At 42.9% G+C, this 25,486-nt stretch overlaps 1 protein-coding gene across 3 annotated transcripts in view; it reads left to right on the top strand.

Moving 5' to 3' along the window:
• NPAS3 (neuronal PAS domain protein 3) overlaps window positions 1–25,486 on the top strand; it is an 847,978-nt gene that overhangs the window by 816,538 nt on the left and 5,954 nt on the right. For all 3 annotated transcript variants that reach the window (XM_045067735.1, XM_045067737.1, XM_045067736.1), the window contains exons 7-9: window positions 5,338–5,531; window positions 9,894–10,000; window positions 24,045–24,192. In XM_045067735.1, coding sequence (XP_044923670.1) covers window positions 5,338–5,531; window positions 9,894–10,000; window positions 24,045–24,192 — 449 coding nt within the window. The remainder of the gene's footprint in view (window positions 1–5,337; window positions 5,532–9,893; window positions 10,001–24,044; window positions 24,193–25,486) is intronic.

A 25,486-nucleotide genomic window follows, 5' to 3' on the forward strand; every position in this document is an offset into this window, starting at 1 on the left:
AAACTCTGCATTTATTAACTTGCAGCTGGACTCTGAAACTCCTGCCCCCACAATGGAGTTGTAAGCACAGTGGGGGAGTGGGGAAGGATTGTGCTATAGCACAGTAAAGGCCACTCAATGGAGCAATAGGTCATAGAATGCTCTAGAACTTAGCACGAACCCTAGGTATCATCCCATGATCCTTATCCTCCATTTTTTATCTGAGGAATGTTACCTTGGCCAAACTAGATGACTTGCCAAAATGACCAGACCAAAACTCAAATAAAATGTTCCATTTTTTCAATTCAGTGTTCTTTCTATGGCACAATACTCCTTCCATTTTGCAATAACTATGTTATTTTATAGGTTCATATTTCTTGACATAATATGAGTATTTAGTCTCATACATTTGTATTTAAAATCATTGCCCATTCACATATTTAACTTTACAAGGAAGCCATCCCATTCTTTAAGGTATTACCACTGGGACTGGTAATGATACGGCAAGCTTGGCAATTATGTCAGACTGGAATTGTGGGTGGAGAAAAGGGGGTATTTAGATGTTTCAGAATTTTTTTTTTTTACAAAAGTCATCATGATAGAGCAAAAAAACCTCAATTTAGAGAAAAAGAGAAGTTGCCTTAGGTTTCAAATACTCAAAGCAAGGGTTGGGAAGGGATGCTTTGGCTCTTCTCTCTATATTTTCTCCATTGGTAATTGCATGACCTCTTTGGTTTTAACTATCATGGCAGGCAGGGGAGAAAGGGGGGGGGCACTTTCCAAAATTATTCTTTCAACTATCATCTCTTATGTGTCCGTTCCCTTTTTCCAGCTCTCCCTAAGAGTCCTTGCCCAGCACCTCTCTAAATGTCCAGGACATTTAGATACAAAATGTCCACTGGGAAATCTATGTGGTCCCTCTGTCAGCAACTCTTCCATTCAGTCTATCGTCATCATCATCATCCTACAAAATAGACATAAAATCATGGTGCTTCTCCCAAGGACCCATTATTGCTAATTTCTACTGCTTCTACCTTCCATTTTGGCCCATCTCTGTCTCTTCTCCTGCTCAAACCAACTGAAGTGTTCCTGGAGCCCTGGGCATTCCTAAGAGATTCCCTTTTATATTATTTGTTCTAGACCTTTTCCCTATCTGGGAACCCCTTCTACCATTCTATAATCCAATCTATGTCAGCAGTTTTTTTCCTAATGCCAGTTTCACATAGCCTTCCTGACCCATTCTGTCAAAAGTACTCCCTACCTATCTTGAACTTTCCATGATCTTACTCTTTATCTTTCTTATGGTGCCCTTAGGGCTTAATTGAAATTATATTTGTGAGTTTACAGTATATATCAGGCATGTATGTAGGCACTTTATATACATTTTAACTTAATCCTTTCAGCAGCCCTCTAAGACCTAGAAAGACCCCTACCTAGAAATCCATATTTTACTGGTCTTGGGTATAGCTTGGACATGGGAATTTTTTTTTTTTTTAAGTAGGCTCCACACTCAGCATGAAGCCCAATGCAGGGCTTGAACTCATGACTCTGAGATCAAGACTTGAAATGAGATCCAGTCAGTCATTTAACTGACTGAGCCACGTAGGTGCCCCTGGACACGGGACTTTTAAGTACTCCTAGGGTAATTCCAGTATATAGCATGGTTGAGAATCACTGGTTTAACTCCAAATCCATTAGCCAAATACTCTCCAATAGTGGGTATCACTTTTGAAGCGTTAAACAACAAACAAATGCTAGACCCTAGCCCAGTCCTGCCGAAGTAGACTTCTAGGAGACAGCGTCTAGGAATCCATATGCTGATAAAGCTTCACAGTTATTCTGCCACATAACCAGGATGGAGAGCTGCTGTCTTTGTCAGACGCATATCATCTTCCCATAGTCCTAGTTTATAAGTAATTATACATGTCTCTTCCCACTGTGTAATCTGTAAACTCTTTGAGGACAGGTTTACATTCGAGTCACTGTGATCTGCTCCCTTGCACCGAGCAAGGTCCCTTGCACATAGTAAGTTATAGAAACTAAAGTACCAATATTATGTCCTTTGATGAAGAAAACAAAGATACCTTTACATAGTACTTCTTCTATGCTGAGTTTTTAATCTCTACTCTACTGACCTAGAAAGTCACTAAGTCATTTCAGTTCTCTGAGTATAACATTTGCATCTCTGTACAATGCCAGGGCTAGGACTTGAACTCAGCTCTTCTGACAATACTTTGGCCTCTACACCTCAGGCCTTCAAAGCAACTACAAAGTGAACAACTCAACTATCCATGTGTTCAGATACCCGCTGTCAGACGTGTTTCTAAAATTTGAACCTAACCTGTCACATGGGGAAAGAAAGGTTTGCATTATGAAATGGATTTGGAAAATACATTAATTTCAACCCAAAAGTAAGTATGGAATAAATAGACATGCTTTTTTTCTCACCTCCCTCACCTCCAGAGGTACCTATAGAGAGACAAACATACCCTTTAACATTTCCTAACTATTTATTTACTCCATTAGGGTTTTTTATTTTTTTCCCTTCATCTTAGTTCGTACTGCTTCTCAAAGACTTTTCAAATAACCTAAACTTCTGGTTATAATTGAAATCTTTTTAAAGATTCATATACAGTTTACTTAAGGTAGTAAATTGATATCTGGTATAAACTTGTGATGTTTCATTCAATATGAATATGCACATAAATATAACAAAATTGAAATGAAACTCAAACAACACCTAGAAACCAGGATTCTAAGCTCTTTTTGCCATTTCTGAGCTAGGTGACTCTGGACAGGGAAGGAACTTTCCAGAAGTCTCTTTTCCACCTGAAAAAGTGAAAGGGAGAAGGACCTAAGATAGACCTTCCTACACTTTCTTCCAGACATGAAAATTTATGATCTCTTAAAATAAGAAGAACTCATTTATTAGGCTTTGGGTCAAGATTAAATTAGTCACCAATCCTGACCCACTAATCAGTTGATATGTGAAGGGGCAAACAAAATTATAATGAAATTTGGACACTTCTTCACAAGGTAGAAAGCATTCACCTCCATTATCTCTTTTCACTTTCATAGCATAACCTGCACAACACTTCTTATTATCCCCATTCCACAGAAAACTGAGAAGCAGATGGCTGAGTGACTTGTCCTGGGTAACAAAATCAGAAAATGACAGCTATAGACCCCCCACGGAACCCAGCTTTTGACCCCTTTCAGCACTTCCCCCGCTTTCAGCACTTCCGTGACCACAGGCAATGCTGGAGATGGGGACCCAGGTCAATCTGACATGGAGACAGCTCCCCCAGCAGCCTCTGTGCCTTCCCAAAATGTCTTCTAGCCCAGAAGCCCATAAATTGCTTTAGAATAGAATACCAAGTGAAGATTTATTTTTCATATCTTTTCTGAATGCATATTTTCTGGAGCATTTATAGATCTGTTTTTCCAAGAAGCTGAGAGTTCCTGATAAAACACGACAGATAATGATAAATGAGCATCTATGTTAGCCTAGCTGGGAGGAGGTCCAGGGACTGTTAACACCCCCCCTGTGAAGTTAATCCCATTTCTTTTAGCCATTTCTTTATTAGTTAATGAGGTCTTACAAAAATGTGTGTCTGTGATGGTGTTTTAGCATCCTTGCCTCTAGGAACATTTTCAAATATTCATCAAGTCGCTAGTCTGACCAAAGCTTAAAGCAAAGGTGCATTAAGTATGAATTCTAGTCAACTTCAAATGTGGGTGGTCACAAAGCTGCTCCTGAAATAGCCCCCTCAGTAATCCTCCTCACTGGTATCTCCAGATCTGCAGCGCTGGGTGCAAATGTGAAGGGGAACCAGGGAATAAAAGGTATTATTTAGGACACCAGGACTCTGAAGGGCAGCCCCATAAGCTTTGATCCTGCCTCTTGACTGACAGCAGTGTGGCTAGCTTTTGGAAAACTGAATAACTTAAGGGAAACAAAAACAAAATGAAAAAGGAATGACCAGTCAAGCCCCTGGGAAGGAGAGCAGAGGCTCCTTGTTAATACTCCTAGAAGGCCAGTTCCCACTTCCCACTTGAGTTCCTTATAGCAAAGAGGGAATCATCAAAAGATGTCTTGGTGCTCAATGGTACATTTTTGGAGAGACAAACCAAAGACAGAAACTTGATTAACAACTAAACCAAGCTCCCTGGTACGGTGAATCACCGGCACTACATGTACAACCTCGTTTTGGCAGGTGCCCCACTCCGTAGCACGATCCTAGGAACACAGCTAGAGTACGCATGCGCACATACGTGCGTGCACATCTCCAACACCCTCCTCCCCCGACCCGTCTACACACACAAGACTTCCATCCTCCCAAAGCACACAATCCTTGATGCTTTTCCACCCTTTCATGATTTTGTTTCCTCAAAACATCACTTAAGAAAATTGACATTATGGCTGGCCTTCTATGTGTAGTTTATAAGCAAAGGGACTTTTTCAAAGGGCATCTGTAAAAATATCATTTCAAATGTGTGAGGAAGATGAAGCCCTTCTGTTTGATTCTGGGTGGCTTGGACTATCTGTGGTATACTTTGTCTAAGAAGCTGAAAATGACAGCCCAGCATTCTCACACCTGTCTCTGCACAGGTAACCAAAATCGGGCACCAGAATGGTGCAGGTTTCCTGATCCTACTTTAGAACAAGCTTGAGGAACGAATGATGGACCAAAGTCTTCTGACCTTTAACCCCAGAGGGCAGTGCCATAAATCACAGTAGTACTGGTAGCTCAGTGCTTTCTGACACAGAAGATCCCATTCATGTCATTGCCACTAAGACTTATATTCACTGGAGTCTCTTGGCCTTTTGTATGATCAACACCCACCGCTCCCCTGCCAAGTGAAGGAAAGCTCTGGGCCACACATGTGAAAGGAGATGGCCACTGTAATCCACTCAGTACAGATATGGAGACACACAGACATCATCCATTAACAAGGGCAGATACTGCAAACATTTCCTTTTGCAACTGATTGCTCAACTTTCTGGTCATTTTAACTGGTTATACACTTCATTGCAATGTTTAAAAAAAAAAGAAGAAGAAGAAGAAAGAGAAAAGAAAAGTAAAAAAAGAGAGAGAGAGGGAAGGGCAAGAAAAAGTCCTGAAAATAGCAATAGGACAGTAATAATTCTGCTTTGAGTAAAGCTCAGCCTATAATATTATTTCTCTTTTGTCCCTGCCTCAGGGACATTGAGAGCACATTAACAGCCCTTATGATTACGGAAGATACAAACTAATGTTGGTTGTTCCAGATGTAATTTTGCAATTTCTCAAAAGAAATACTGTTCCGTCCCAGATGCAAAGTTGACTGTGTCCTGTCCTTAATGTTCTATTACAGGTGATTCACATAACAGGCCGGCTACGACTGAGGGTGTCCCTATCCCACGGGAGGACCGTTCCCAGCCAAATCATGGGTCTTGTGGTTGTGGCTCATGCCCTGCCTCCCCCTACGATCAATGAAGTCAGAATTGACTGCCATATGTTCGTCACTCGAGTAAATATGGACCTCAATATCATTTACTGTGAAAATAGGTACTTTGTTTTTGTTCTCATTTCCTCTGTTGTATGTTCCACATTGGTGAAGGCTGGTGTTTGTGGCAGTCTGAAGGATTTTACTCTCCCAGTGAGGCTCATTATAAATCCTGATCTTATTTTTAATGGCTGCTTGGACTGACACCAAACATGCTTTTTATTTAAAATTTACATTGCTGTCCTGATTTACGTTAGGGACAACAATGGAATGGATTGGGATACCCAGACATCCATAGGCTATAATTAAGACCCATTTTGGCCGAGAACCCAAGGAGAGAGCAGGGCTAAGACGTTCTTGGCAAAACTATACCATAAAAGGTATCTCCTGCTGCCTCAGTCAGGCGTACATCCTGTCTCCTGTACGGGCCCAGCCTCAGGATGACCAGTGTTCATACAGCCTTCAGCACATTGCCTTAGCTGCTTGCCGGGCAACCCGTTACCACAGACTGGGTGGCTCAAGCAACAGACATTTATTTCTCATAGTTCTGGAGACTGGGAGTTCCAAGATCAAGGTACAAGCTAATTAGTTTCCTAGCAAGAGCCCACTTCCTGGTTGCAGATAGCACTCTTCTTGCTGGATCTTCACACTGGGGAGAGCGAGAGCTCTGGTCCCTTCCTCCTCTTATGAGGACACTAATCCCATCACGGGGGCTCCATTCCCATGACCTCATCTTCACCTAATTACGTCCCAAAGCCCCCCACCCCCATACTATCACACTGAGTGTAAAGGCTTCACTGTATGGGTTTTGTGGTGGGAGGGACACGTACAGGCCACAACACATGGAGGGGGAAAAAACGAGAATTCGAGGCCCCCCAGAGGGAAAAGGATGAAAAATCTGCAAAACTATTAAATAAAATGTTGTAATCCTGAGGAGTTTGCTTTTATAAATTTAATTTTTAAAAGAGAGAGAGAGAGACTCGTCATATAAAGGACTTGACAGTCCTTCCTTAACACCGAGCTTTGATAAAAGGACTTTTTAACCTCTGGTTTAAAAGTTCCCTTTTTCCATTAAGCACAAAGCAAGGGACAAGGAAATGGGACAGTGCCCCCCTCAGACCTTTCACCCACAAGTCACCAGCCCATCATCAGACCGATTTGAAGAAGAGAGAATCAGCGGGCACGGGGAGAAGAGGGAAAGAAGCTTCCATGATATCATTCAGTCCGCTGGTGCCACAGGCAGACTCACTGAGGCGGTTTTGAGAGGGTGCTATTGTGGCACAGATTATGGTCACACACGGTCACTGAGCCCTGATAGTGCCCTCAGGGGCAAAATGAAAGAGCGAAATGGTCAAGCAGCTCAGGTAATTGACCTCTGCAGGGCCTAGCCAAGAGGAATACGGCCAGCGTCTGCGTTCGGTATGCTGGGAAGCTCTGAGGATGTTGAGCCCAAGTTGATATGCCTACCATTTCCAGTCAAGATTGGATCCAGAGGAAAGAATCCATCAGGAGAAAGAGACACCCACCAGAGCTATTAAACATTCCATGGGGTAGAAGAGACCATGAACCCATCACTCTTATTTAACAAGTAACCCTAAATCTATTTTTTTCAAGTTTGGTTGGCAGTTCTTAAAATTTTTAGAAAACTAACTGTATACTTGGGTTGTGTGTAAGGTATTCTGGAATGGCAAAAGAGTATCAGGAAAGACAGACAAAAGGATTTGCTACGGTGAGCAAGTGATAATAAAGATAGCGTTTGCTAAACACTTAGCTACACGCTCGGCAATGTGCAAACCTCATTATATACATCATCTGCTTTAAGCTTCAGGACAGTTCTGTGATCTAGATGGGTGTTGCCATGGCCTTCGGCACCCTTAAGCAATTTCAGTTTAGAGAGAAAGGGTAAGTGAGACGCCCAAGGTCACAATTTGAACTCAAAATGTGCCAGATTTAAAAACCAGGCAGTTAGCTACATGTGGGCCTTCCTGCATTCCCCTTCACTTTTTTTCTAGAGAAGTCAGACTAAGTGGTAAGGAAGCCATCAGACTAACCACCATTAAAGAACACAATTCTAGCCCACAAAGCTGTTTACTCTGATGAAAAAGATAGAATGCTAGAGAGGGAGCACCAAAGCAGGGAGGCACATAGAAAGTCTGATGACCTATGGCTTTACCTCTTCAAATACGTAGGTTGGGCTCCCTTGATTTACATTTACTACTGTCACTCCCTACAAAAACCAGAGCGTCATCTTATTTACCTGCTTCCGGTGATTGTCCTGTCCCCAAACCCTCACTTCATTTTCATTCCTGTGATCACAGATTGATTAATTCTGCTCCATGGACCTGAGTGCCTTCTGGTGCCACTCCAATAATTGAGATCATTTTCTGTGACCCACTTTAAGCTTTTTTTCTTCCCTTTAAAGGAAAACACACACACACACACACACACACACACAACTTTTTTCCACAACCCCTTATTAGCCAATATAGTACAGCATTATTTCCCAGCTGAAGAGGATAGAAGTTATTTAAAAAGGACTCGTGTTAAAAGAAATTGCTTGCTTGACCTGAGGAAAAAGCATGCCTCATGTGCCAGGCACTGTGCTATGCTCATTTCATTTCATTCATCAATCCCCTCACCAACCTCCTAAGTTATTTTTACAGATAAGGAAACTGAGGCTCAGAGTACAAGATGCCATCAGGATCCCGCTCCTCATATAGGTCATCAGACTGGTCTGGGGATTTCTACACCAGTATTAAGATGTTTCTGGACACTGAGCTAGTCATGCTTGCCACAGTAACAGGTTCTGTACATAGGAATACGTCAGATTTTTGAAGGATTTCATTCCAATAAAGCATAAACTAAAGAACGTCTTCCCTAAAGTATCACTGGCTTTTTCCCAGGGCCTATTGTTTAACTAAGGAGTTGCTAACTAGAAACACAAGACCTGTCCTGGCCTCTGCAGACCATTCTTCTCTGCATTCCCTAGGAGGGCCACGGACAAAGCCGACATCAGATGCCTTCAGGGGAGCTGGCAAATTTCAGAAACACCAATGAGGGCCTTTTAATGACATCCTTCTTCACTCATTTGCAGAAAGGGGGTGTAAACTGTGCTTGGAAAGCAGCTAATGGTTTTAGGAAAACACCAACTAATCTGCTTTGTACCAGAAAACCATGGCGTTAACAAAACTCTTTATATTGTCCCATTTTCACCTTGGCTTACCAAGAATTCTAGTCTGGCCAAAAATCTTACTTAATATTTAACATTAGATGTCGAGAAATCCACTCCCTGGGTAGTAACTTTTAATTATATTCCCCATTATTCGGGCTCGGTTCGGTTCAGTTTGGTTTAGTTCCCCTGCCTTGAGGGAGGGGTCAAGACTGAGCTCTCCGACCATGGTCTCTCAGGTTTCTGAAACATGTCATTTCTAAAGACTCACTCCTATTTAGAGCGAGTGTGAGCCCTCAACGATAAAAAGCACAGGGATGGTAAGGAGAATAAATTAAACAGAAGATATATTCTATTTTGGACCGCCCCAAACCAATCTGTACCTGGACAGGGAGGACGATAATAAGCATGTTGACGTCTTTGTGTAAATCGGGCAGATTCCCCCAACCTGTTTTCCAATTGCCATTCTATTTTTCTGTGCTCCTGCCCGAGGACATTGACGTCTGGACAATCAATGACACAGGCTTACACACACGTACTGCCTCGCACAAGCCTGCAGAGCTGCTACAATGGTTTAAAAGTTTCTGTGTGGAATCCACCACAAAGTACCAGTTAAAAGGGCCAGGAGTGAAAGCCGAGCTCCCAAATGACTAAGACTGAAAAAGATAATACCCCCAGGCATCTGTATGTCTCAGCATTTAAATTATATCCCTTGAATGCCAATTTGGACTTTGTGCCAAGAAGCGGTTGAAGCCCTTTTTTCATGGAAATACCCAATAGAAGACCAATCTGTTTAAATGAAAGGTGTCTCTAATCATTTGGTATCAACATAACATGTTTTTATTTTATTACGTAACCTTGAATTATCTTGGCCTCTAATGAGGATCTTGCATTGTTACTGATTCTCAATAATTTCATGGAATTATGTTGTCCAAATGCGTATTCTGATGCCAAAAAAAAAAAAAAAAAAAAAAAAAAAAAAAGGAAAAGAAAAGAAAAACCTGTCTCATGACTTAAACGCAGTTGCTGGATCGAGCACATCTCCTATTTTCAAAAAAGTCCGATACCCGTTGAAGAAATTATCTTCTCTGTCCGGAAAAGGTTTTCCCTCAAAGTGCCACCTCCTGATGGGTACCCCCAGTATAAGGAAAACTGTAAGGGGACTTGTTTCTCAGTCATTGAACAATTTCTGGACTTCCTGCCCGCCCCGCCCCCTGCCCCCACTGAATCCCAGCCTGTGTTCTTCTCTCTGCAGGATTAGTGATTATATGGATCTAACCCCTGTAGACATCGTAGGGAAGAGATGCTACCACTTCATCCACGCTGAAGACGTCGAAGGCATCAGGCATAGTCACTTGGACCGTAAGTACCCCCTGTGCATGGGAACAGCCTGGCTCGTGTCAAGTCTCTCGGATGCTTGCTTGGTTTCAGGGCGGATTTCTCCCTTCATGTCTCGTGTGTACATTTGAGATGACGGTCAGTGTGCAGTGAGAAAAAGTGAGACGTAAATCACTTCAACTGGTGTTGGAATTAGATTGGAAGTTGGAACTCAGGCCCGCAGAAATTGCTGGATCTTTGGGTCCTTGCCCGAGGTTTTGTGGTCTCTCGTGCTCTCTCTCCCATGAAGTGATGGGGGAAGCTCTGCCTTAAGTGCTTCCTTGACCCTTTCATTTTCTAGAGAGCGAGCTCCACGCTGAAATTTGTGGTCTCTGTTTGAAGATATATGTGGGAGAAGGCAAGTTCAAATAGACCAGAGCCTACAGCGATTCCTACTTGACGGACCGCAAAACTGGGGCAAGGGGGAAGCTGGGGCACAGGGGCGGAGCACATCGGGTGTCCACAGCCGCTCTCAAAGGTGGTGTCTTTTCACTGTATTTCTGGAAAGGGGGTTATTCTGAGGAACACTCCCAAGAGAGAGAGAGAGAAAGACTCATCTCAGCTCTTTAAGTCTGATTCCCAGCTCCTGACCCACAAGCTGACCTCCGAGATGACTTCTTTGGCATTTAAAGACAGAGGGACCAACCGTGCTCTGGCCAGGTCTAAGCCAAAACTCCCACAAAGCATCCCATGCAGCCTTCCCTCACCAGACTCAGTGGGCTATTGCCACTGTGTGTGGAAGGGCTCTGACAATCCCATAAGGCACAAGGCACTGGTCTGCGGAACCTCATAGGAAAAGGCTGCCCTTTTTCCAACCAGAGGTCCTTTTGATAACCGACCAGTAGTCTCTTCCTCCGAAAGATGAGGGTCTGACGAGCTCATCCTCTCAGAAGGTTCTAAACCCAGTTCTGAACTCTGACTTTAAATACATGCAAGGTGCCACCAGTAAGAGTCTATACCTTGACAGTCAAGTTTTCCTCTAGCGACACTAGCCAGGTGGCCTTCATATTTACTTCCTCTCCCTTTTCTTGCCATGGCTGAGGAGAGTGGTCTCAGGTCTTTCCTGCCCTTTGCTCATTTTTAGACTCCCATCTTCAAAAGCATAATGCCAAGACATTCAGTCAGGCAGAGTCTCAAAGCTTGAGCGTCTTGCAGCATTTTTTAACCCTGCATTAGCAACTGACATGGGACCACGTTCAGTGTCAGATTTTGTATGTATCACATCTCTGGGAAAAGCCTGCCTGCGAGGCTGCTCTCCGGCAGGTTCTACTCCCAGCACTGAATGCGTGCCGTGGTATTGCACACCAGGGATTTAGGGAACACACTTGTTGCTAAGAATGAATGGGTGTTGTGCATGGCAGAAGCAGATGGCTCTTCAATTAATTGGGGGAAAAAAATGATGCTGTTTCCTGAAAAGAAACATCAGGTTCTTTGTAGCTGGGAATTTAGAAAAGATGGAGAAAAACTCGAGATCTTTGGAGGAAGCTCCAAGTGTATTTTTGGACCAACATATGCCAGAGATCCAGGCTTTAAAAATGAATATATTGTCTTTGGGACCCTGCCGTGGACCATGTGTGTGGGGAGAGAAGGGTGCTTTTTCATTTTGGAATCTTAATTGAGGTCTAACTTCAGAAACCCAGTGCTGACAAAAAAGAACTATGTCATCCCCAGTTATTATTTGGAAAACGTCATGCTATCTCTCTGGGATTTGATTTACAGCTTGAAGAAACACAATTCCTCAGGAACAGTGAGCTAGGGCAGTTCATTTCTTCCCATGAAGCAAAGGTCTCCAACAAATATGCTTGATGCCATTCTTTCCGATTTACTTTTATCTCATTTTCAGTAACCAGAATAATTTGAGAGTGCTGAAAATAAACAATTCCGCCATTCACTATTGTGCTAGTCACCTAATTTTTCTGGTATCGTGCCAACTAATAAACAGAGAAGGTATGCTTTTAAATTCTGTGATTTTTTTCATTACTTGATATTGACATACTGGCTATTGCTTTATGATTTAGCCTCCTAACAATGATTGAGTTCACTCTTTCAACTCATCCACACGACTTCTAATTTTAAGTTCTTTTAATAACCTCAAACACATGAAAAACAAATAAAATGAGCTGATAATTCTGCACAGTAAAATACACTTCACATATTTAGCTATCACGCTGTGGAATAACTCCACAATGTCAAGTAGCACACAATTAGTAAAACTGTAGGGGGAGGAAAAGGAGTGTTTTGATCCTGAAGAATTTTGATCCTAATCAGATTGAAATTTCAACATTCTTGTAGTGCTTAATATCTTCAATCACACACACACACACACACACACAAATCAAACTGATGCCAATGTCAGGTTTTGCATTCTGTGACTGAAATAAAATGCTAAAATATACAAATGCATCTCGCTTTGTACAATAAACATTAACATCATTATAAAGTAAGATTGAGTCTAAAATTGTGTGATGGAATGTCTGATGTTTACCTAATTCTCAAACCAAAGCCAGCCCAGAAACAAAATGACAGAGCATGTAATAAGTCTTGGTTGTGTAAACACTAGAAGAAAAGGCAAAAAGCACAGGATCCTCCTGTCCAAAGCAGTAGGCTGTTAACGAAGGATGCCTCGACTGTACCTTCTTGGCAGGAGAAGGTCATGGTGACATAGAATCAGCTGAAGAATAAGATAGAATTCTAAAACAAAGGGAAGTTCAAAAATAAACCACATTAACTATTTAGCTTTTCTTCCTAGAGCTATTGGCACAATTCCTGTTTCTGTGCAAGAAAGACAGGTTTTAGCCAGCTGATAACATTTCCTGATATTTTGATATCTGTCTTATGCTCCAGTTTACAGATAAAAGTTTAAAAGACTCTATAGTCTTTGATAACTCAAAATGCAATCTTTATCACTTATATCTTTTTCCTAGCATAGGCATCTGTAAATCCATAGATGAACTTGTCTCTAGAATAAGGAAAGTAAAAGGGAATCAGCTGCAGCAGGAATTGACAACTTCCATCAGTTGAACCAAGAACTTTGGACCATTCACTCTCCCACTAAGTTAACATGAGACGCCCGATAGTTCACTGGCTTTCAACATAAAGAATCACTAAGAATCGCATTATCTGTACCAACATGGTGGGTGAGTGAAATTATACTGGGATTCTAAAACCAATGGGGTAGTAGGACCTCTTCTTTCACACGGTGACCAAAGAGCTCTGATTTTTCTTTTTTTTTTTTTTCTTACGCCACCCTACTGGAGTCATTGAACCCAATGTCACTGACTCTCCAGTCCGAACTGACCCAACCAACATTTTGAGGTTTGAATTCTCGACTACTCATCTAAGGAATTATTTGAGCATCTTGGCCTATCAGGCTCCAGTCCTCCAGGACTCAGGAGGTACTGACCTCAGATGACCAGTCAGATCTCCCTTGAGTCTGACACCCCTCTTAGCTCGATCATTCAAGAGCAGCGCACCTGTCTACCACTCTGCTGATAGCCCACATATAGAAGGGCAGACCACAAATGCTAAACCAAACAGAGAAACATCCAGACTTTTGTCTGTAGAAGTTGCTCAACTTGTCTTGAGATATCCCCGGGGACCTTTCCAGCTCAAATGCACGATTCTAAAACCTCGACAGAGTGGCGAAGAGAGACTTCCCTTCTCTCTAGAAGGTTGTGCTCCACTAGCAAGGCTCAAGGCTCTGCCACTATGGGACTTCCAAGAAAAAGGAGCCAGAAATGCTAGAAGTGGTTGCAGTTTTCCCTTCCTAGGACATTACCCAGGATAATGAAACTCTGCGAGAGTTATTTCAGAAGGCAGAAAGACCTGCAGGTTGTCTGTGAGATCTTGTAGAATTAAAAGGCATGGCCCACCCAATATATTTGGGGGATGTTAAAAAATATATAAACATTAGCCTCAGTCTTTATTTCTTAATTACAAAATTCTATCCTCCTTAACAAAAGTCATGCCCAGCTACCTGGCAGAACGCGTTGCACACTGTTTTGCATCAATAACCCCTACACTTCCCTCCTAAAGGCATCTCATCGCCAAATGCAAGCCGACTGCTTAATGCAGGACTAATTAGTATATCCCCTTCCCGTCTGCAGGCCCTCCATTGTAATTCCTTCCCAGCTCATTTTTTTCCACAACCGCGCATCAATCAAAGTAAGTGCCCTGCCTGCCTCGGAAACACAAGATGTCCTCCGTGCATTTGTCATCTGCCACGCAAACAAAGGGGGAATTTAATTGTTGATCTGGGGAGGCAGCCGCCGCACAGGGGAAAGGAAGCTGTGGTGGGGGGAGAGAGGAAGGCACAAAGTTTGGTGGGTGGGCCAAGAGCAGAAAGCCTAGGGTACTTCTTTCTAGGATCTTACTTGGGCTTTCTTGGGGCCGGGCCTTCAGGGATTTAGCTGCAACCCGATCATTGGCTGGACATTTTCCCCAAAGCAAATGAGTTTCTCTTCTTCCTCTGTATGAATGTGAAAATGCCACTGAAAGAAGATACGCATCACAGCTACCATGTCAGACGGTTTTCAGAAGCCAAGGTCAGCCCGCATCATGTGCCTGTCCATCAGCCAAAAAAAGAGAGTCACAGGGAGACAAAATAAAGTCAGGGTTTTATGCAGAAGTGAATGACCTGCATTATCTTCATCTTTTTGTTTTTCCATTTTTGGGAAAATACTGATTTTGGCTTTTCCAGGCTAAAGATAGGCACATAAGAACAGAGCCCAACGAGGGCCTATCAGCTGAGTGTCCTTGTGCCACCGCATTATAGAAATGCCCACCCCAGCTTACTGAGTCCAGACCTGCAATTAACAAGCTCCCTAGAAGACTCCCATGCGGGTTACTGGTTGAGGACGGACTTAAACTGACATTTCCAAGGCATTCTTGTACATTAAGTAAAAATAAATACAAAGTGACTAACAATCTTAGGGGGCTTAAGATTCCCCTCCTGTAATCTGAATGTTGTGAATACCAGTAAAATACAAGTAGCAAACTGGCCCTGAGGGTATCTGAGGCAGTGTTCACTGAGTAGGTGATTACTTGATAAAGAGATGGACTTCTTTACAAAAGTGCAGGGTTTTGAACATCAGTGGAGAAAGCTGTTAGAGTATAAATAGAAGTAACAATCAACTCATAAACAAAAGGAGGTCTTTCAGTTTTTTCCCCCAGGTTAATATTTTTCCACGTACTTTTTCCGTGTGTGAAGACAAACAGTAACATTTTCCCTGTCCAATTCATCCAACATCTGTGCGTACGTACTGTACACAGAGCTCTGTGGTATTGCAGTAAGGTTTGAACAATAACTAAGGTGTGGTCTCTACCTTCCAGGAGCTTATGTACTGGTAGAAAAGATAGCATGAAAATAGCCCATTTTGAAAAGGTAGCATCAAATGAGGACTATTGAGATGGATAAAACACAGATATCCCAGAGATTGGGGTGGGGGTGAGGAGTGGGGCAACAAGGGGGGGGTGGACAAGAAATTCAGAGACACCCCATCTTGAAAGAGGATGGCAGGAAGCCAGGGTGGCAGGAGATGGGCAGAGGTGCAGGGTCAGGGACATTCCAGGCTTAGAAGAACATAACATAAACGGACACAGAATCCAGCAGTACACCGTCTTTCCTCTCTACCCAGGAAGTAAGCGAGAACTTCGATGGGACGGATATTTTCTAATACAACCCTAATGTGGATCCCTGGGCTTTTCCTTCTTACTATTTCAGTTAGTAGACGCTTTTATGGTCATAAAAAAGAATACCTGATATTTCAGAGAAATTAACCCCCTCATTGCTCTTATAAAGCATGACCAGAAAAAAAATACCTCTAAGACATCCATTTTAACCTAAATCAAGCAAAATAAAATCAGTTCCATCACTTTTTGTACTCTATACAAGATTAAGAACAAAATGCTGGTGAAGTTTTATAACTCTTTTCCTTAAAATGTTGATGTAATGATACCTTGCCTATCTCAAAAAAAAAAAAAAAAAAAAAACCCTCCAACTTTTCCTTGTTTAACACAGATGAGGGACAGTGATTTAATTTGTATATGTGTTTAGCATACAATGGTTTTTCCATAAATTTAGCACTAATTAAGGATCAGGTCATTTAAACTTCTTTATGAACTCTGTATCCCCTCTGGCTTCCTAGAATTTTTGGTGGGGCACATTGACTAGAATGCCTTCAGTTCCAAGGGACAGAAAACACAAGCAAAAAATGACGTCAACTTCCTCTGTACTCGTCTTCAGTTTCTCCTCATGATCAAAAGACAGCTGTAGCACTATCCATCACCAGTCCCTCACAAGACAATGTCCCAAGTCAGGAATGGGTCCATCACTATTCTGTGCTCATTTTTTAAAGAAATATTCATCGTGGCCCTCCAGGAGAGAGAGCTCCCCCGGCCCCCCACACCATGTCCCATTGTCCAGCATTTCACCAAGTGTCCAAGCCTGAGCCACACACTGGATGCAGTGACCGTGACTGACTTAAACAATCAAGGGTTCTCCCCCCAGGACTTGGAAAGGTCCCTGATCAGGGAAGAAGTGCTGCTTTCTCCTCCCTCCTCCCCAGCGTGAGCACTGCCCCTGACACTGCCACAGGATCTAGGAAAGTGGTTGAGGGTCAATCCCAAGGGCTCCCAAGGAGCACATTTTCTTCCTTTATCGTTCTTTTCCCTTCTTTTTTTTACCTACATGAGAAGATGAAGGTTAACTGAACCCATTTGTGGTCATGGTTTCATAATATATGGAAATCAAACCATCGTGCTGTGTGTTTAACACACACAGTGACCTTTGTCAATTATTTCTCAATAAAACTGGAAAAAAAAGGAATAGCCATTCAGTGGACACCCAACAGTGACTGCTACTACCTGGGAGAATCTGACACATTTTCACAACAAAGTCCTTGGATTTCTGAAAATCTGCACAACAGGGGCACAAATGGCACATGTCTAAGCTCCTTTCAATACTCTTGATTTTTGCCAACACTAGTTTCTCGATACATGTGCCTCACCACGTATATATTTCATGTTAAAGATGTTTAGTGACCCTCATAAAATGACCTTATGCAGAAACACAGGGTCCATGAGAGACATAAAATAAATCTGAAACAAAGATCCAACCTCATCCTTTCATCTTTTCTTAGTTCTCCCTACGTTCCAGCTTAACCTTGCTTGATACTTCATTTTTTAAAGGAGGTGAAGAATTCACCCAGGCCAGGTCAGACCCCCATACTTTCAGATCCTCAACCCGCTTTCCCTAGGAATGATCACAGTTGTAAGTGTCTTAGTGAAAGTAGTTAAGTATCTGTCTCCCATAGAAAGGCAAATGCGGGCGCCTGGGTGGCTCAGTGGGTTAAAGCCTCTGCCTTCGGCTCCGCTCGAGTCATGATCCCAGGGTCCTGGGACCGAGCCCCGAGTTGGGCTCTCCGCTCAGCGGGGAGCCTGCTTCCTCCTCTCTCTCTGCCTGCCTCTCTGCTTACTTGTGATCTGTCTGTCAAATCAATTAAAAAAAAAAATACAATCTTTAAAAAAAAAAAAAGAAAGAAAGAAAGAAAGAAAGGCAAATGGAGTTAAGTCCTGTTTTCAGGATGAAAACAGTTCCCAAAAAGAGAGACCTCCCCATAGGTTTCAACTCTCCCCTATTTCACCATATTCCAAATGTAAACCAATCACTGGTAAGGGAATGGGATTACATGACTGAGACTAATAGTGGGACAGGCTCACAGCCAATCTTTACATACTTGGAGATCCTCCAGGGCCTGGCATGGAGTAAGTAGGCACTCAAAAGAATATTTATTGAATGAGTTAATAAATCCACCATTTCCCTCTGCTCCTAGCCATCAAGTTTTCTTAATTCCCTGCTGAAGAGTTCACTGCTTCCCTTTATATGGCAAATCCTTAACCCCCATTTCCCACCAACAAAGTAACGCCAGCAGAACTGTAAACAGCTTGAAAAAAAAAAAAATCTGAGATCTCAAATGTCACTCATGCCAACCATCACTGATTTTTTCCTGTCCTAGAACAAGATACCATCGGTGTTTAAAAGGCTTGGTCTCCAATTCAGTACGTTATCATGAAGAAAAGAGGAATTTATTTTTTAAACTTCACAAATTGACATGTCCTAAATCAATGAAAACTTTTCTGCATGATTCAATATTAACAGTTAATAAAAATCTATCAATTGGCAGTGGTATAGGAAAAAACCTCTTCTAAGGTTATAAATCACACGGATAGCGATTCGAGCAGGGCCTGTCATTAGTGTATTAGGGGGAAAATCCATAGATGATGCATACTTATTCACAGAACATCCACAGTCTTCTGTCCTCAAGCTCGTAACTCACATTAAGTATCAAATATCATTAAACTTCACCAAATATTGCCCGGCACATGGATTCACAAAAAAACTAAAAACCAATTTGTGGATGCCTGCTATTTAAGACATCTAGCTCACTAATTGCAAAATCTATAGGAAAGTCTGCACAGCATCAAAGCCTGGGTTGATCCTATGAGCAGCTCTAAATGAAAAACTGTCTCTATTGCAAGTAAATAAAGCATTTAATGCACAGTTTCTGCCTCTAATACTGTTTCTCCTGTGGGTTTTGAAAATGACCTTCCTGTAAGCATCAAGGACTCTAACTCTGAGATAAAGAAACTTGTTCCTGTTTTAAGTCTATGTCAGGTTCATTCCCCTATAGCCCACAGTTTTCAAAAGCAGAGGAAAAAGTAATCCAGAATTAAAAAAAAAAAAAAGTCCTGTTTCCAGAATGAAGTTCCCTGTCAGCCTGCCTTGGGCCTTAGGTGGAGAAGCAGAGATTAAAGAGTCAGTATTCTTTTTCATGTTTCATCTGCCAGTTTTGTGAATGTAGAAAGAAACCAGTGGCTACAGCTAAGCACCCAACTGTGGTATTGAGTAGGAAGGTGTGATTCGCGCGCACACACACACACACACCCGTTACTTGCACGCACTCCACATTAGTGAATCCCGAAATAATATTTGAGATCCTGAGAGAAACACCCCCTCTCCATTCTCCACAGCCACTGGTGAAGGTACCTCACGGAGGGGTGAATGGCGCCGCAGATGCGTCCTCCTATCGCCATGACGATAATGAAGCTCTTTGTTCAGCTGTGTGAATGTGAAGTGTGCGATCTCCGATGATCTCACCATTTCCTATTTATTCTATACTTACCTGAATACGCCAAGTATTGCCGCTTTTTAATGCATATGCAAACCACTAAAATGTCCTTTTGTGAGACACTTTGCTAAAAGGCCGCTTTTGATATGTGTTCTTCGTCCCCTCTTCAAACTGAATTAGACTGCTTCCTTCTTTTTAAGACACAAGCAACTCACTATTTAGAATCTTTGGCTTTGATTTGGTGGAACAGCCCAACAGGAAGAGACCATGTTCTCTTTTTTTCTCCATATTTCTGAAGGCAAACTTGTACTGATTTGTTTTGATTTACTAACAGAATTATGTTCCTGCCACAGACACAGGCTTCCTTTATGTCCTTTCAGTCAGTGGTCTATTCCTGGGGACAAAGTTTTCCCAAGGAAGACTGAAGTCCCTCTGTTGGTGGCTGCGTGCAAAGCCATGGATGTGTGCCTCGGCCGGAGTTCATCAGGTTTGGGAGGAGAGAAGTTCTCCTCTACAGGCAGGACATTTCTTGAATGCCTACTGCTAAGCTCAAACCGAGAGGCCCGGTGATATTTTTTAAGGATATCCAATAGCACAGAGCATTCGGTCCTTTGTGAGGAAAGTGTGTTTGGCATAACGGGTCACGTGTCCTAAAATGGTAGTTCCCTGAAGGTTTCTTCTGATTGAGCTCTATTGGTCACTCCCTTCACCATTGGGGGTGGGTGGGGTTTTAATGCCAATAGCCAAAAATTGTCAGATGAACAGGACTGGAACACTTCAGCCAGGAGGATTTACGTCTCTTTGTAACATAGTCTCCTCACAAAGGTGGGGTCACCCCTGTCCTCTAAAGAGCACAGCCTGTAACTCAAAGCACCTTTAGCTTGCTTGTGGGGTGGTGCTGATGACAGCTTCTAGGTTCTCCTCAGACCAGGAGCAGCCAAGAATAATTGGTTATGCCCTAGACTTCAGAGTAAAAGAAACAAGTTCTCGCGTGCTAGCAGAAGCGCTCAGCATGGCCCCTGGGACCATTTGAGATTGTATGTGAACCTGGGAAACCCGTGTCCATCCATCCTGTACCTTCATAATTATCCTGTATAACCTCAGTAAAGGCTATCAAAATGTTGGGAGAGCCCTAAAGAAAATTAATTCCTATGGTACAACCTCAATGATGTAATTCTAGAGAGGTTGTGATGTGACCAGCGAATCCGGTGAGGGGCACACAGGCTCTTCTACCAAGTTGGGGACCCCAAATAGCAAACTTTGAGATAAATCAAAGAGAAGATGCCACATTATGTGTTGAAAGTACTCAGATGTATCATGGTATGAAGCTAAAAATACGACCCACATATAAAATTTCTTTCTCTCTCTGCTTCTGCTCTTTATAGTTTGAGCACATTGTTATGAACTTGGTCTGCAGCTCTTTGGTTTGATGACTGTGTATCTCTTTTCAAGGGACAATTAGCTATTTTTTAAGGACTTCCATATCAAGTAAGTTACAACGTGCTTTTTTCGGATTTTCCCCACAAAGGGGATTTTAGGAAATTGCCTGACACAGGCATTCTCTCATTTCACTCCATTATCTAAATCTAAAACGCAAAAATAAAAACAACAGCCACTGGATTAAAGCGAATTGGAAAAGTTTTTGTGTTTTTTTTCAAGTTGTCTAATTTATTACAAACTAAAAATCTCTTTCAAACTGGCACCAAGGTGGCTTTTCTTCTTGAGCTGATTAGGACCACATGAGTTCAGGAAAAGCTGTCAGATCCTGCCTCTGGCGCAGCTGGAATGATCCAACTGATTTGCCAGTATGATTTTTTTTTTTTTTTTAAAGAACGAAGCTTCATCCCAAAGTCATAAATTTATATTCTGGAGCCCCAAGCAAAAATGAGTCCTTGTTCATGTTAAAAGAAGCAAAATTCCATTGTGACTTCTTCTTATGGGACCTTCTGGAAAACAAAAACAATGAGGGCAATATTTTGGTCCCCGTTTCCTGCTGTAGTGGGAGCTAACTTGGCACCTTCTCTCTCCCTGTCTGGCTTCCCACTGACACGTGGAGGTCACGTTCAGAAAACAGTAGTCCTCAGAAAAGAGCGGAGATCTGTGTCTAGGCCAGAATGTGCCTTCACCTCTTAGGAGTTGTTTGTCACGCTGGGCCAGGGCAAATGAATGGAACTGGTGAAATTTGCTTTCTTCAGCGGACCACGCTGGGCTCCCAGACCTGCTCTGTGGCATTCTCCACAGCAAGTCAAGGCACCCAAGTAGCTGCCTGACACCCCAAGGAGCCCAAGGGGGTCCCCTTCCTCAGAGTCCTTCCACAACCACTTCCTCACACAGAGACCTACCAAGCCTGCCTATCCCAGTTAGACTCCTGTCTTTGCTAAAGAGAGCCTAGCCTCTCCTTGCTAGCGAGGCCATCATCTTGGCCTGCGTGATGAGGAAGACTGCATTATTGGGCCCTAATAAATCTGTATTTATTCTCGGGAAACAGAGCCATATCGCCTTAGCTCCAAGAGACGACACCACATCAGTCTTGCAGCCCCTTTCATGGCACATACATGGAGCTCACCAAGGAGCCAGATGTTTTACTCTCTATGCATTTCAGAATTGAGATTTTGTTTCTTTCTTGTTTTTAAGCCAGAGAAAGTATTATAAGAAATAGGGGGGTGGATTTTTATGTTGATTCTGCCAATTCTAATTTAACTTTAGAATTTCTTTCTTACTTCTCCCCTTTCTATGCACTGTAACCTGGGGGTAATTATTTTTTTTTTTTAATTTTGCCTATATATAGTCAGAGTCCAGTCCAGAATCCCCAGCCGGGCTGGGCCGATCTGGCTAACCTGCCATCTCAGCGTTTTCTTCACGTGAGCATCCAAGAGCGGCCTCTTCATCTCTTTGCCCTCGTTAAAAACCGTAGATATTTGCAATTATCCCTCAGTCCAGAGACAACAGCAGACAGAACCTTCCACCAGCCACCACTGGAGACGCTCTACGTTTCCCTGGGTGAACACAGTGGGCAGAATTTCCTCCGCAGTCCTCCCTCTATTAACAGTTAACCAGGTTGAGAGGATTTGAATAAAAGCACGTCTTGTTGCATGCAACAACGATTTGACAGAAGAGCTGTATGGCAGACTGAGTACTTTGCCGCTCTCAGCTTCACCACGCAGTTTTGTAGCCTGGGAAGCCATGCATGCAGAATGGCAGAACTTACAATCGCCTACAAAAGGAGAATACAATGCTACCTGTGGAGCCTCGCAGCAAGAGAAGATGACAGTTCCGGGCCTTAAAAATACCCCAAACTACTGAACAGCCTCAGAACAGAGCTGGCCACTATGGGAAGCCCTCGTCAAAGCAAATCTTTCTCAAGCAACTGCGAAGGCATAATTATTAAATTTTACAACCACGCGTTGAGCGCGTCGTGGGGCGAAGGGAGAAGGGGTGACAAGCGCTGGAGCTTCTAGGTTTCCGGACCTAAGATGCGGAGGGGGACCTTGGATCACTTTTGGAGCCACGAAGAGCGACTCAGACGTGACGGGATGAGCTTCCACAGCCTTAAAACACGGCTCTTTTCCAAAGTGACTTCCCCTTACCCATCCAACACCCCCCCCAAAAAAAAAATCAAAATGTACTTCATGAAACTATTGTATATGAAGCACTTATTAGCCGTAATTAAATGGACAATATGAATTTACTACGTCTTTAGGACTCTGGCTTGTTCTGGTTTAGAGCAAGATGATTAATGCAAATACATATTACTTGAGATAACCATTTAGCAGCTAATTTAGCCAAATTTATTACAGCAGTTAGAGGTTTTTCATTTTAGCAGACGGAGACAAGGACATGCCAAAAAGTGGGCAACGTGGACGAGTGCACACTGCCCTCTAGTGGCCAAGCGCCTGGCGCGCTTTCCGGGGGTGTGGAGTCCCCGCGATCCCTAGCCAAGTCGTAACAGCGGGTTTTGAACGTTTCCGGCATCCTTTTAAACCATTCCTTTCCATAGCACTTTATTTCAGGGGATGATTTACTGCACTTTCCCCTTTTACTAGCTCAGGAGTACCCAGATACAAATCAAATCAATTTCAACTTGGCAAGATTTTGGTTAAAGTATCATTTTTAACATCTGCATTTTAAAGCTCTCCTTCAGTGGGTATTTAATGGCACCGTTTCACATTACTGATTGTTTTTACTTGTTCCTTCATTTGGGGCCATATTTCAGAGGCTGTGTGGAGCTGTCACTCCATTTGGCTCTAGCCAAATCAATTCCGTGCCTCCCTTAGGCCAGGGTTTCTCTCTGACTTGGTTGGGGGATTTCTTCTGCTCCAACAGTCAGTGAAGTCTCACCAGAATCTCCCCTGACTGACCAATGTAAATTTCGTTCATAGGCGGACTATAAATTCTGCTCGGCAAGATCAAAAGGAGCAGATGTATGGGGACACTGGTTGGTATTGCTTGCACTGAGGTGAAATGATCAAAGACAGGGGGTAAAGCTTCTTCGGAACCATTCAAATATCCGGGATCTCAAAGAGATCTACCTCGCAGCTATGAATAAATCACATACAGATTTTCCTTTGTTAGCGTCTGACGTCAAACCCATTGACAATATCCACACCACATTAGGTATTCTGGGAGCCAACAAGATTCGTAGTCCTTTTATTCTTCCTTTCACACCATGATTGCCCAGAACGGAATCAAGTCTTGCTCCAAATGCTAGTAACCCTCGCTCCACTGAATTGTTGATTTTATTTGTCCTGCTAATGGCATTCTACATTAAGCTTACAGAAGGGCACCCCTGGCTTAGCAAGGGACCTCCCCCTTCTAAGCTCGCCGTTTTGCCGAGATGATAATCATTTGGTCCCCGTCTTAATACGCAATGCCTTGTGTTTTTGTTTTGTTTTTGCCCCCAGTGCTGAATAAGGGCCAGTGTGTGACGAAGTACTACCGCTGGATGCAGAAGAACGGAGGATATATTTGGATACAGTCTAGTGCCACCATAGCTATTAATGCCAAGAACGCAAATGAGAAGAATATCATCTGGGTGAATTATCTTCTTAGGTATATTTTCTAATTCTTTCTCATTTCTGTGTCAGTTATAAAATATGCAGCCCGTGGTTAATAGCTGACATGTTTTATTATCTTTTGGCAGTATCTGGTGTGGAATTATGTGGAAATTCTGCTTTTCCTCCCACAAGACTCAAAGGAATAGGAAAAGATCAGAGCTATGGTGGAGGGGACCTTCGGGGCACATTCACAACATTTTCAGTAATTCTTGGTCTGTCAACATTTGGGCAGCTCTGAGAAGCTGCTTTGGTTTCTCCCACAAATGTTCAGGCTAGGGGAAAAAAAGATAGACTTCTGCCTACAGATGATGCATTCAAGAAGCACCTGCTTCTCTCCACCCCATGAACTTGCATGCATGCACTCCAGTCCTTGAGAAAATTAAGCAAAAGAGCATGGGGACATGGGTTCAGTTTATCCCACCTGTATCCCAGGCAGGAAATCTTAAGCATATTATACCACATTGGATTCCCTTGGCTTTCAGGTTTTGGTAAGCTGAGGAAACTGCTTTGCCAAAATCAGGGTGATATCAGTGAATAAATGAAAGCCATCTCCTTGTGCCCGATGCCACGTGGCCTCCGTCTAGTTTTACTGCTATCCTAATGCGCCCTCAGATTGACACCCATAAATGTGGTTAGGTTCAGCAGCTCTCTAAATTCTAGTCCACAGCCCCATTTCTCTCTTCTTCCCCTTCTGCCTCCCACCTTTGGAGTCAAACAAGCAAAAAGGAAACCAAGACCAACAGCCCAGGTGGTCTGCTTCTGCGGGCAAAATTTCCAGGAGGTTTTCCACCTATCCTGTCCTGAAACTATCAGGAGGCTCACAGCTTGGCTGTCTCCCACTGCCGTCATTCCAGTTTGGGGCTTCTCTTGGCCAAAACCCACCACTCTGGACCCCCACATGGTCTGAATAGGAAAGCTTCCAGTAGGTCTTCTGAATGGAAGTTGGTGCCCTTTGGCTGATAATCAAGACAGGGAGTACCTGAATCCCGTTTTTCTGGGAGACAGCCAAATGAGGGCTGAGATGCTGACAACCGTGGCTCATCGGTACACTGACGCTTCCGAGTGTGTTCGTGTGCGTTGGTGATGACTCGAAGGCATGAATGTGCTTGCTACCAATAACATATCAATCAGACACTAATGATTATTGCTCTAGAGAGGGCCTTAATGTGCACCACTTAAAACAGTCTTCATTTATCTACTTTCTTTTTCCTTCTTTGACCTCTTCTACTCTACATTAATTCTGTCTAAAAGTCCAAGTATGTGTATTTTGTGTGTCTTTCTCGGAGGCC

This window comes from Mustela putorius, unplaced genomic scaffold, assembly GCF_011764305.1.
Source record: "Mustela putorius furo isolate JIRA1106 unplaced genomic scaffold, ASM1176430v1.1 tig00003898_pilon_pilon_pilon, whole genome shotgun sequence".
Taxonomy (NCBI): domain Eukaryota; kingdom Metazoa; phylum Chordata; class Mammalia; order Carnivora; family Mustelidae; genus Mustela; species Mustela putorius.